This window comes from Aotus nancymaae, unplaced genomic scaffold (genome assembly GCF_030222135.1).
Source record: "Aotus nancymaae isolate 86718 unplaced genomic scaffold, 86718_ANA_hifiasm-v0.15.2.pri h1tg000067l, whole genome shotgun sequence".
NCBI classification, from domain to species: domain Eukaryota; kingdom Metazoa; phylum Chordata; class Mammalia; order Primates; family Aotidae; genus Aotus; species Aotus nancymaae.
The window spans coordinates 37006900-37020478 of record NW_026988482.1 but is presented as its reverse complement, the minus strand read 5'-3'; the positions used below and the strand labels follow the sequence as shown (position 1 = coordinate 37020478).

At 38.7% G+C, this 13579-nt stretch overlaps 1 protein-coding gene across 16 annotated transcripts in view; it reads left to right on the top strand.

The window, feature by feature from the left end:
* The window catches only part of CADPS (calcium dependent secretion activator), a 472594-nt gene that overhangs the window by 355046 nt on the left and 103969 nt on the right, over nucleotides 1-13579 (top strand). For 5 of the 16 annotated variants that reach the window (XM_064367295.1, XM_064367288.1, XM_064367299.1 and 2 more), the window contains one exon: nucleotides 3271-3288. The exons of 5 other annotated variants lie outside the window; for them this stretch is intronic. In XM_064367295.1, coding sequence (XP_064223365.1) covers nucleotides 3271-3288 — 18 coding nt within the window. Of the gene's footprint in view, nucleotides 1-2331; nucleotides 2401-3270; nucleotides 3289-13579 lie in introns of all 16 variants that reach the window. 6 more of the 16 variants (XM_064367286.1, XM_064367291.1, XM_064367290.1 and 3 more) reach the window with 2 other exon arrangements.

Below are 13579 nucleotides of genomic sequence, written 5' to 3'. Positions count from 1 at the left end.
CCCAGTTTTGAATTTAAATTTTGGTATGCCTCCCTGGGGAAGTCTTTCTTTTTTCTGAAGGGCACCTGAAAACAGTGGTCCATCTGAGTATATTAAGCTGAAACCTGAAAGCACTTGAAATGTGGAAGCTTCCTTGGCTGTGGCCAAGTAAATGAATTAAAAGACATTACAGGGGCTCAGAAAACAGCCTTTGTAAGGGAACAATATTGAAAATAAGATGTTATCAGATAACTAAGTTCCTTCTGAGAGTCTGTGTTGGCCCCAGATATCGGCTCTGTGGCTGATGTTTTCCTATGAAGGGGTTCCGTAGAATTGCCACCTTCTTTAAACAGAGGAAAATAAAGCAGTCTGTTGTCCGTTGCTGATAGCATTGGAAGTAATACAAGAACTGAAAAGAACAAGATCAAGGTTTTGCCTAACTCTTTCTTGCCCCCGAAAGTACCTTGTCTTTTGGTAGTGTTTCAAGCTCAATGGCAGGTTAGTGCTGAGCCATCTATGATGGCTCTGGGTAGGCTTTAGATCTCATTCATTCTTGTTACACCAGACCTTCGAAGCTTGTTACCACTGCCCTCTCAAGTTTTAGGGAAGCGGTCACTGATGACCCAGTAATCACCAAAGGCGTTTTGAGTAAATTCTACTTGAGAAGATATGGTTCTCTGGGACCTATTCATTCATGAAGGTATTAATCACTTTTCATTGTTACCCTGTTGGCTGCTATAGGGTGATTTGAAAGCCACACCCAACTTGACCAGTGGTGTAAGTGTATAAATGTGGAAGTTCTGTGTGCAAAACTCGATGTGTCCGCATTCTGGAATCTGATGTTATCTCACACGTGAAACACAACACCTGATTAAAACTAGCAAATGCACATTGTCTGCCTCAAGACAACTGGGGGGAAAAGAAACTAACCAACTACCCAGACCCCATCACTTGCTCTGCCAAAATCCTTGTTTCCTTAGAGAATTAGGTTAAGATTATGTCAAATTCACAGTGTTCCGTACATTACATGTCCTCCCTCTCTCAATTTTGTCTGTCTGACAATGCAAATTGTGTACCAGTGGTAATGAATTCATTGTTATGCATCCAGGGAGAAACACTTAAGAATTGGGCACCAAAAGGATGTTTATCAACTCTTGACTTGGTAATGAGTAACAAAAATAGAGGAACAAGAGGTCGTTGAAGGGCTATATTAGCAAATAATTATTCCAGCATTTACTGTCCCAGGACGTAATGATTGGTTGTATTTGGTAAAGTCAGCCAGGTACCTAATAATTCTAGGCAAGACCAGAGTTGGGATGGGATCAAGAAACATTCTGTTGCCATGGCTGCTGCCTCACAGGTCTTGGTCTAGCTATTACTAGTCTTTTGGTAAGATCTGCTCTCTTCTTTCAGATAAATCTATCCAAAAACAAACTTTAAGATCTGTAAGTAAAAATGCATTCATTTCCAAAGTAGATCAGCTGGTCTGTAATTTCCTTTTGTGCCTCAATTCTTCTTGGTTATGTTAATTATCTTTTGCACTGTGACTTTTAGGTCTGGGGATTCTTTGAAGAAACCAATCCTTTTTTTTCAACTCTCTTTTCAGAGAAGTACCTCATTCCACACTACCTGCTCTCTTCCGCTTCTCTCCTTCCTTGTCCGTGATTGGCTCAGCCACTTTAATGTGACCTCTGCAAAAGTGGCTGAGACACCAATTTCAAAGCATGCTGGGATTGTTAATTCAGACAACCCAACATCCTCTGGCTGCATGTATCAGGTTTTCTTTCATGAACATAGTCCACCACAGGCTGAGACATTGCAGCTTGAAAGATATTACTACCAGACAACTTTCTTTTACAAGGCTCTGATCCTACCCTCAGAAAGGAAATCTTTCATGTTTTACGTTTGAGCCCCTCTGTGAGCATTAACAGCTTAGTTATCTGAGAATTCTGGAAAGAAGTTGTAGTAATATTTCTGGAGACTATGTTTATGAAGAAATACCTCAAGAGCCTTAGATACTAAAGTCTGAAATCCTTAGTATCTTGGAGCCTTAAATCAATGAAATTTTGTTTCCCTTTACTCATGATGTTTTGGTCATTGTATTCTTGCAAACAGCTCTAAAGAGACGTGTAAAATCATGGTCACAATCTCTCTCGTGACTCACGGCATGCTGAATGGTTAATCCAGTAGATCTCCAATTTCGAAGCTCCTTTTTCTTTTATCCTGTGTTTATCCCAAAATACTCTGTGGCTATTTTCCTTTGAGCTAATGTAACGTTTTCCTCTAACCTATGACCTTTAACCTCTTTACCTCTGACCTAAGCCTCTTGCATGCCCAAATCCTCTTTTATAGGGAAAAAGAGAGAAATGTATGAGCATCCTGTCTTCTGCTTGGCCTCCCAAGTGATGGATTTAACCATTCGTGAGTACCTACCACCTCCTCACCATGCTGTCTTCACTCTTTCTGTTTTCATTATTTCAAGAAAATCCAGATCCAAACCAACTCACTCTCCTTGCTTCAAGTTTTTTAGCATTGGCTTGTCTGTTGGTTCTGTCTGTGAAACCCAATGTGAGAAGTCCAGTCACTTTTTATCAGCCTAAAACAGGTTAGACAATTAAGCCATTTGTTTGTGATAAACTCAGATTTGTCTGTAAGTTTTTCAGTTATTCTCTGTCTGTGACCTGAATGCATTTTTACTTTGCTTGTGTGTAACCCTAATTTGTAAAGTGCTTGTCACTGGTACACAATCAAAAGGTAGCAGCTAGGCCGGGGAGCAATGCATTAGGTGTCAGATAAAGGACATTTGGGGCAAAATCATACCTTCTTTCCCATGTTTAAAATGCCAAACTATTATGGGTATGAGATCACACCAGGTGGTCCATTCTCTGTAAAAATTAGATCTTATATGCCTCCTGTCTGTTCTCTATCAAGCTGGGAAGCTTTTCCTTGTTCCCTCTGGAGATTTTGACTTGTCCTTTTCCTCTAAACTTTGCCTAGAACATATGACTTAATTGTCACTTGAAGAGTTCATGTATGTTTCATAGCTTGATTTCACATTAAACTTAATTTTACTAATTTTCTATTTGTGCAGCATTTTCCACCTCTGTGAAGGAGCCTTTTTTTGCTGGCCCCCAAACTTCGGGGCGGTGGGAACCCAAGGGCAACCTTTTCTTTCCAATATCATGTATCACACATAAGTGGGGGGCATTTTGGTCCACTTGCTCATTAATTCTGCATATGTGTTCTTGTTTCTCTCTCTTCTCTCCTTGTTGTGCTCTCTCTTTCAAATAGAGAATCAAAAGGATGCAGGTGAACCAATTGTATATGCATTATAAATTATCAGGACTGTTGAGTTATATTCAGTTTTTGTTTTTTGTTTTTCAATAGCTCCTTAAGGTATGTACTCCCAGAGAGCCATGTGGAGTTGCAATAATACTTAAGGAGTTAATTTGTGCTGTCTAAATACATCTCATGCCCATTTAATGTTGACTTTTATAGAGTAGAATTTCTGAAAAGGCATAAACTTTAAAGGAATAGAATTCTGGTTTGCTGCGGAGCTTCATTTCATCTTTGGTTATAGGATTCCAGTGATTTGGCCTCATGTGCATTTTTTAAAAAGTTTTTTAACCAAATGAATCTTCCTCCTTGTTTTTAATTTCTTTTTTCTGTTTTCTGCCCTATTGAGAAGTTTGTGTTCTTTGATGAATGTTTATCAGCCAAGACAGAGAGAAGTTTTGTCGATGTTGTTCTTGTATGTATCGCGTGATAAAGCAGGAAGCATGGACAGCATGACCGAACAGGGGCTGTTGCTGGAGGTTTTATTAGAGGAAAGCTCTTGGAAAGTTCTGGCTTTGGAAATTTTCTTCTTGTTGGTCCCAAAACTTCTGATTCTATTTTGAGGAGAGCTCTGACTTAAAACTTTAGTAAATTAGAATACTGATCATTGTTTTTAAAGCCTAAAGCATTCTCAGAAGTAACCATCAGTTAATCAAAATTAACAGTTGAGCATATTTCAAAGGAGTTCAGAAAACATTCCTGGGCACATTCCAAGTATAGGGCTACTGATAAGTATTTGAAGACTCATAAACCTATGTTCAAAACACATGAACCTTTCTTTCCCTCGTAAGGAAGATATTTATTTATTTTTTTAATCATTTATTAGCTCATTCATCCATTTATTAGACAAGTGGTTAGTGGGAGCCTACCCTGTATCAGGTACAGTGTTAAAAGCCAGAGACTATGTAAGCAAGAGGGAAACAGCTGTTAGCCTCATGGAGTATATGTGCAAATGGGTGTATATGTGTAAATCAGTACATTGCAAAGCCTATTGGTAGAATTACGTGTAAGAGGAATGGGGCATTGTCAGAAAACCATGGAAGTCTTCACGAGATGGTAAAGTTTGAACTGCATCTTGAGACATGAATCAGAATAAGTGAAGTGGAGCTAGGTTTCGGAATGGAAAGTCATGCTACATCAAGAGAGTAATATGGGCAAAAAATGTAAAACCAGATACCTAATAAAAATAATGAATGCTTATTTAATGCATATCATGTTCCAGGTATGATTCTAAGCATTGTATCTATATTATTAACTTATTTTTCCCCAAAAGCCCTTTTAAGAGGGAACTATTTTATTTGCATTGTAGAGATGAGCAAACTGAGGCACAGAACTTAAAAAACACACATCTAGAAGTATAAGTGCTGTAGCTATACTCTGAGCCCAGGCAGAAGCCACACTTTTAACTACTCTGTCATTAATTCATCATAGCTGCAAAACAGAGTGAAATGATAGTAGTGGGCGGATGCTGATGATGGCAAGGTAGGCAGGGACAGGACTTCAAAGGTCTTGCCATGCCATAATAATTCTGTGTTCAGACTATCTCATGGTTCAAAGTTTCTTAATTTGAAATCTATGCCAACTTTTGCATGCATATGGATTTTTTAAGAGGAAAGATTCCACAGGCCTCAACTGCAAAGGTGATGAAGAGTCATTGAAGGCTGTTTATGCAAAGGGATGGGTTGGTGGTTTACCCTGCAGAGAAATCACACTATCAAGAATAAAGAGAAAGGTCTGAAGAGATGGAATAGGGTAGAACTGGGTTTAAAAGTTGAGGTCAAAGCAGAGATGGGTTTGAAGCTTGGTGTATGAAGCTTTTTCTAAGTATATCAGGTCTCAATTGTAATCATAATCATAATTACTTCTTTCCTGGCCTTTAAATTTTTTTCTTAGCCCTTTCCTCCCTTTTCAATTTTCTTAATGAGAATAGATCACGAATACATGGATAGGTCTGCATAACCAACCGTATGGAGGTGCTAGGGCACCACCAGAGTTATGTATGCAAATTAGAGGGAGGTGGGTAAAGTACTGGGGACTGAAATATGGACAGCTGCTGAGTCCTTTAGTCAGACTGTACTTTAAGAATCTACGGGATTATGCAGATGGCATTTTGGTGGACTTATGCTTTATGTCTGATGGCATTATTAGAAATTAAATGTTCAGTTTAATTACAGTACCTCCAAAAAAAAGATGCAAAAGCCTGCTAGTCTATGAAAGAAAAGCTGTGACTCCTGCAAATGAATTCTATTATTTTAAATACATTTCCATTTAAACCGTCACACATTCTGAACCCAGCAAGCTCTGAGAAAGTCTACACTACTATTGCTGTTTTGCCTCCGTTCTTGGCTAAATACTTGCATAATTTTCTGAGCATCATAACGGTTCCACTGGAATTTGAAATAAAACAACTTTTTCCTTCAAATATGCCAAGGATTTGCAAAATCAGACAGATGATGATTTGTAGATAGACAGCAGATAGATATAGACAGAAATAAATAAGCAGGGAGAGAGAGCAAGAGAAATAGGAGGAAAGGAAAAGAGAGAGGAGAGGAGAGGTGAAAAGAGGAGAGAAGAGGAGAGTGGGTAGATGGGTGGTTAAATGGATGAATGATGTGTAGATGGGGAGAGAGAGAGAGAGAGAACAGCCACCTATGAACCTATGGGCCCAGGCCCTGTGCTAAGGGCTTCTGATTCAATCTTAACCTTAGACTCATAAAGAAGGCTTTATTTTTGCACGCTTTACAGATTAAAGTGTTTCAATAAGGATAAGTAACTTTCTCAAGCAGGATTTGAATTCTGGTCTGTCTAAATCCAAATGCAATGCATTTTTGTCTCTTTCTACCATGTAGACTTTTTAGCTGATGTGGTGAGCACTTAGACAATATCCATTCATTCAGTGGATAAGGTCAAAGTATAATAACCCACCAGTTTTATGGGAAGACTGCAGATTAACAGAGCAATCCTTTCTGGAAGTGATCATTGAGAAAATCTTTACTTTGTAAAGTTTTCCCAAGGGCAGTTGAGATTCTGCAAGATTGTCAAAGAACTGAGGACTTTTTTCCTCACAAGACGGCTGGCCGTTCTGAGATGAGGACCATCTCATGCTTCATGCCTTATACGTGGGGGCCTAAGTGTTTCTCTCTTTCTTCTTTCCTTCCTTCCTTCCTTATTTTCTTTCTTTCTTTCCTTCTTTCTCTCTTTCTTTCTCTTTCTTTCTCTCTTTCTCTCTCTCTCTTTCTCTCTTTCTTTCTTTCTTCTTTTTGAGACAGAGTCTTACTCTGGAGTGCAGTGATTGGATCCCAGCTCACTGCAACATCTGCCTCCCAGGTTCAAGTTGATACTTTTGTCTCAGCATCCAAAGTATCTGGGACTACAGGCACAAACCACCACACCCAGCTAATTTTTTGTATTTTTATTAGAGATGAAGTTTTACCATGTTGGCCATGTTGGTCTTGAACTCCTGGCCTCAAGTGATCCACCCACCTCGGCCTCCTAAAGTGCTGGAATTACAGGCATGAGCCACCACAGCCAGCCCTTTCATCCTTTTTGTTTCAGTGGTGCATAAGTTAGGGTTTCCCAACCCAGATTATTCTGTGGACTGGCACCTCATCTATACTTTACCATAGATGAGGGGGACAAGGAGAAAAATGTTTTAAACACTGTCACTAAGAAAGATTTTGGAGAAAAATGATTTGTTACAATGTGCCATGAAGCCACAAATATGAAACCAGTGTCTTTCTCTTCTTTCAGAAAAAACAATATGATGCTGCAGATGATGATAAAAACTGTCATTTATTAAGAATTTAGTATGTGCTAAGTAGTGATGCATATCTCATAGAATTCTCACCATGACCCTGTGAGATAAGTGTCTTATTACCATATTTCATTCACTCTAAAGGGCTGTCAATCATAAGATGTACCATTCATATACTCCTAAGAATGAAATAATGCTGCCAACTATATTGTGACATGCTATCAAATATAAGATGCATCCATATTTCAGAAATGTTAAAATGTGCCTCATTTCAATGAAATAAGAACTTACTCATTTATGCATGGAAATCCTGCAATAGAAAGATGTTAAGTCACTTCCCCAAGGTTAAACAGCTGGTTAGTTGTAGAGTCAGAATTTGAACATGAACCTGTTTAATTCCAAAGCCCACACTTTCAACTTCTACACTATAAATGCTTGTGACTTTTTAGCAACAAAATTGTATGACACAAAAGAGGTTTCTTGATTATTTGACAGGTAAAAAAATCAAGGCCTAGAGAAAAGAAGCCAGGTTCAAAATAAAATGAGTAGTCAGTGACTCTCCAGTCTCTTGTCCTGTGTGCTATTCAAGAGTCATCACCACCCCACCAGGCTGCCTTACCTTTCAGTCAACACATAATGGCCCCATCCACAATCCATTGACTGGTCTGAGCTTCCAGTAAGACACTTGACATCTGGAATCCACATATTAGAATCAGATATTTGCAACTCTAAGAAAACACTACCCAACCAGCCTGAGGACTCAAGGACTGTACCCCAAATTCAAATCCTTATCTTGGCTCCACTGGGCTTTCTAACCTCTGTAACCTCACTTTTATTTTCTGTAAAAGGTGCTAATAATGGTTCCTCCCACAGAGGATTGTTGCAAAGATAAAAATACGTGTTCTAAATAAATATCTTAGCACAATGCCTGGCACATAGTGCTCATTTTATATATATATATATACACTTATTATTTGTTTGATAATATTTAAAATGATGTTCTTCAAAATTAAAATGTATAGTATAAAGATATTATTTGATTTCAGAAATGAATTATAAAACAGTGCTTCTTAAACTTTATTGTCCATCTGAATCCCTGGGGATCTTGTTGAAATATAGGTTTTGATTCAGTAGGTCTGGGTTGGAGCCTGGGACTATGCATTCCTCACAAGCTTCCAGGTGATGCTGAAGCTGCTGATCCAGGGATGGTACTTTGAGGGTCAAGGAAATATAATAGGTATTCAAATTGTCTTTTTATTATAAATTTCCAACACACCATTGCAATCTCCATATATATTCGTTAAACGCCCACTAGGTTCCAGGAGCTATGGCCAGGCACCAGGGGAGTATGTGATGAGCAAAAGCAGTCATGGTCCCTACCCTTGTAGAGCTTACAACAACAACAACAACAACAAAAATAGAAAACATAGGCATGAAAGAAGCAATCACAATCTGATGTTGATAGTAAAAGTAACAAGTAAGGTGTCACAGGAATGCAGTACAAGGGATTTCATCCAGGCCAGGGTCTTTGATGCACTGCAGAGTAGGAGATAGTGCCAGAGGAGGACACAATGTAGGTCAAAGGCTTGACCCCAAGAAGAACTGGCTGGGGTGTTCCCTAGCCTTGTTGCAGTGTTTCCCTCTATTCGTCATCCCTCCAGATGCCCCAAGCTCCTCCCCAAGATAGCTTGTGGCAATGTACATAAAAGTTTATTTGAGAACTAGTTGGGTACTTAGTAATACTCCTGAATCAGAGAAAAAAAGAACTCAAATAGCTTAAGCAAGAAAAGAGAATATTTTTGGTTCATGTAGCTAGGAAATCCATGGAGGAGCTGGCCTCAGAAATGAAAAATGTTCATGTGTGCTCATATCTCCAACTGCTGACAGCCTTCTTTAATGTGACTGAAGCTAATGGTTGAAGTTTGGGGAGCAACATACTCACAGATAGCACCAACCTTTTATCCTAGCTAATGACTCTAGAAGAAAAAGCATTCCTCTCCAAGCAACTGTATACAATTCCAGAGAAGGGTCTCATTTGCCCAGCTTGGGTCACATGATAATCCCAGAACCAATCATAGTCCCCATAATGGTATGAGGTACTATGATTGGCCAGGTGTAGTTTATGTGACTGCCCCTGTAGGATACTTTCCTTGGAAGTGCCACCAAAATAAGAGTAGAGTAGTCAACTCCCCTGAGCAAGGTTCCTGCACATACAAGGATAGATTTCCATTACAATGTCCAGAATTAAGCTCACTTTTCTTATGTGCAACAGCTCAGCCCCAGGAACAAAGCCTGAGTTGGCATATGATACCAAATTAGAGAAGAAAAACATCACAAGAGTATTATTTCTTTCTTTAGCTTAAATTATTTGTATTAAATTATTTTTAATTGTCTTAAATAGTTTTTAATTGCATTAAGACACCTGACGTTATTCTCTGACTTGGAAGTTCAAGTTATGATGTTTACTATTCAAAATTCAGCTTAGTACATTTGTTAAGTAACCAGGAACTTTGGATAAGAGATAAGAGTTCCTGTGTAGTTTATATGTATACTGCAAACACAGAGCATTTTATTTTTCATGAAAGCACTGCATTGAACAGGATCCACTGAGGATTCCCTTCTACCAATATTTGATGACCTACCCTGGCCCCAGCACTACTCCAGACCCTAGAAATATAGAATTCTCTGGCAGAGGAGAAGTTAGACAAATAAATGTACATAATTTCCTATTATCAAGGGCCAGAAGTGCTCAAGTAGAAGCATTAACAGAGGAGCTGAACCTTTGCTCTGAAGGCACTCTTTTGTTATGGCATATGAAGGCATAACCCTTGTCATGAGGGGAAGCTCTCAAAGGTTTTTAAGCAGGAGCGTGACAAATTCAGATATGTGTTTAACAGAGATCACTCTGACTGCTGCATGGCAGAGAATGAACTGCAGAAGAGAAAAGGGACTGAAGGCTGCCTTGGAGGCTTTAGCAACAGTTGAGGTGGAAATGATGAGATCTGAGTCACATGTCCACCCCCTCAGCAAGAGTGTGGATGGACATGTGATCTAGTATGGTGTGAGATAAAATCGAGACATTTTGGAGGTAGAATGGACAAGCTATACCACCTAGGTCCTTACAGGAAAGAGACAAAGATGACTCCAATGAAAAGGATAGGAACAATGATCCATGATCTATCCAACAGCCTTTATTAACACATACTTTAGACTGGCCTAGAGATGGAATCTTCTGAAAGGGAGTGGATATTGGAGAATCAAGGGGATCAAGTATACATAATAGAGAGTCCCACTAAAGAAATTATATTAGATTTCAACCTTGCATGTCCTTGGCCTATGTAGCCATCATTTTAGGGAAGATGGGTATTCAGGATAGAATGATGTGGCTATCTGCTTAGCTTTCTGTTCCTACTTGAGCTTTTATCTACACCTACCCCCAAATCATAGCAAATTGCTACAGGCTAGTTATTTTCAGTAATTGTGTAATACAAACACTAGCATCTTCAGCAACATATCAATAGTCTGGAACTTGATAGTAAGTGGATTTTCCATCAATCATACTCATCTCTCATACGGTATTTCAGGGACTGGCATCTCACTCACTGGAACCAGAGTTGGTCAGGTTATTTAAGGGCTAATTGGAGTGTCTCTCGCTCCTGGATGCATCTCTTCCTTGGCTTAGCTGAGCATGCAGTGGAATTCTCTTTTTGTTTTTCTGCAGTCACATTTAACTCTCTCTGGAAGCCAAGCAGATTTAATTGTGTAAACATGAGCAATGGTAATTGGGTAAATGAAGTTGGAAACCAAGGTATGATGTTTTTGTTTTGCTCTGTGAGGAAAAAAAAAATAGGGAGCTTGTTTTTCTATGGTGGCAAACCTCACTGTCAGAATTCTGGACAGACAGTTGGCAGGAGGAAATCCCTTTATGAATTTCTCATCAAGACCCATTTAGCTGAAATATGTATCTGCTGCCTCATGGGTGACGGATCAACCCAGGGGTGCTTTATTGTTTTTATTTACCACCAGATCAAGTGTTTCTCTATCCAGATTCAGTTAACTGGGTGAGAAAGAGTCAGGAATTTCCCTGAGAATTGCACATGCAGGTAGCATGCATTCATTAAAAGAGCCCATAAGGATGGATTATCAAAATGCGCCTAACTTTAGATAGTGCTGTCAGTAGAAAACCAGATTTTAAAAATATAAAATATGGAGTACTAATTTTTATGATGAAAGGATTAGTAGTTGCCTCCTTTTAAATAGCTGTCATTTAAAACTGAGTCTTTTAAATTCTATTTACACACATTTTTCCCAAACAATTTTAGTAAGAGGAAACTGGTAAATTTTTTTGTCCTGTCTTCTAAACATTGAAATGGTCCAGCAAGAAAAGGATCTCATCAACTCTTGCTTTTTTAATAGATGGGTTTTGCCAGAATATTATATTTTATCCATATTTCTCAATCTTCTTTATTAATGTCACTAGAATTCCATTTCCTATATGCCTGCAGTAAAATTAATTTTCCCAGTTGAAAATTCAAGCAAACCAAGAAGCAAACTTGGCAATGGAGTATGTCCCTCTCACCATACAGATTGCTTTATAAACCAGAACTATTAGAAAGGAGCAGGTCCAAAGTTAATGAGACACTCATTAAAGAGAGAGAATTGCAGAAGCTGTTAGTGCTCTGTGCCTGTATTGAAGGAGAGGCTATTGTTATAGGATGTTTGCTGTGCTGATATTGTAAACCACATGACAGATGGGTCAAGTGCTGATTACAGTATTCTAACATTTGGAATAGCAAGTAACATATTTGATAAGCTGGCAAGTTTTTATATATGATTCAACCCACAATATAAAAGCCATGAGAATTCCAAATTGAAAATAATTAAATGAGCTGGAAACAATCAGATACCACACATTTTCCCTTAAAATGACAGATTTTGACATGTTGAAATTCCACAAAGGGAGCAAGAATATTTCCTAGCTCACTTGAACTAATAACGGCCCTTCATCTGCTTTTGCAAAGCAATTAATTGCAGCCTTCTCACAATGTGGAGGTAACAATAAACGTGTAGGCATCTTGAGCTTTACAGAGGTCTGTCCCTTAGATCGCTTTATTTGCTCTTATCAGCAGCCCTGTAAGATAAACTGAAAAGATATTCTCAATTTATAGACGAGAAGACTAAAGCACAGAGAGGTTCAAGTAGCAGGTGCAAGGTTATGTAGAAAGTAAGTAACATATGGAGGATGACAAGCCAGATCTTCCAACTATTAATATATCAGATCCTATTTCTGGTCATCTGTAAGGAAGAAGCAGCTATTAACGTGTAGGTGTTCTTCATTGTACGAAGTGTATCTTTTTTTGGTCAATGCTGCTGCTGCCATCATTCATGTGTATCCATCTGGATAAAGCATCCGGTATTTGCGTTCAGCCTCTGAGTGTCTTGGTGGTGGTGATGGGTGGGGGTTGCTGGTGACACTGGTGAGAGTCTTTGTCAAACAATGTCACACCTCCGTCGTGTTGAAGTATCACCAAGAAAGCAGCGGCTTTCCATTTGTGTTTTATCATTTTTGCTTATTTGGTTGGTCTTTTCAGAGTTTGTCATCTTACTTGTCACCCTCTGTTAAAGTCACTTTGTCTCTACTTTTTTACTGTCTCTCTTCACCTACCCAAGCAGCTCCCCTGCCCCCTCCTGGGCCTCCTTCTCCACCCATCCAAACGCAGACCAGCATGTTATATCAGAGGCTCAAAGGCCTGCCTAGGCCAAAATCAAGTACTGTAAACTTTTATCATTCCTCTACTTGGCAGCTTTCTAGTTTAGTTTGCTTTTCTGTTCACCTTTCTTCTTGAATTTTTGTTTCAGTTTGGAACACTAAGCTGAGACTCAGGCTCTCAAGTATAATTTTATAGGTTTTGAGACACTCAAAAGAGAGCATTTATTTCCAAATGTCCACATTTTTTTGTCTAGCTATGTCTGACATATGCAACATTTTCAATTCTCAATGTCAGCACAAAATAACATTGTTGTTACATAACATTTTGCATGACAGTATTTTCTGTGTTATGAGCTTCAATTCTATTGTATGAAATGGTTCTTAAGCACACTATATTTTTAGTTCCATTTTATCAGTGCTCCAGCTAGTGCAAGCTTGGGGGATAGGAATATTGTAATACATATCAAGACAGCAGAAGACTGGCCAAAAAAAAAAAAAACCGTTTCTAAGCACAAATTTCTCCTTGACCTCTGTTGAAGAGAGGGAAGAAGTGCTAAAGGATTTTGCACAATATTTTCTTTAAAGACAACATCTTAGAGAATTCACTTTAAGTTCCATTTTGCCACTTAGCTAGTAGTACATCAGCTATGAAAATAAACAAGAAAATAGTGTGGTGTCTCACTAACGTGGCTTGAGCTACAGATAATGGAATCACAGTTAATTAATAGTAAATGAAAGTCTGGCTACATGGGGTTAATTGGAAGATCAAGTGTTCTAGATTAAAGGCTCTTTAACCTGCT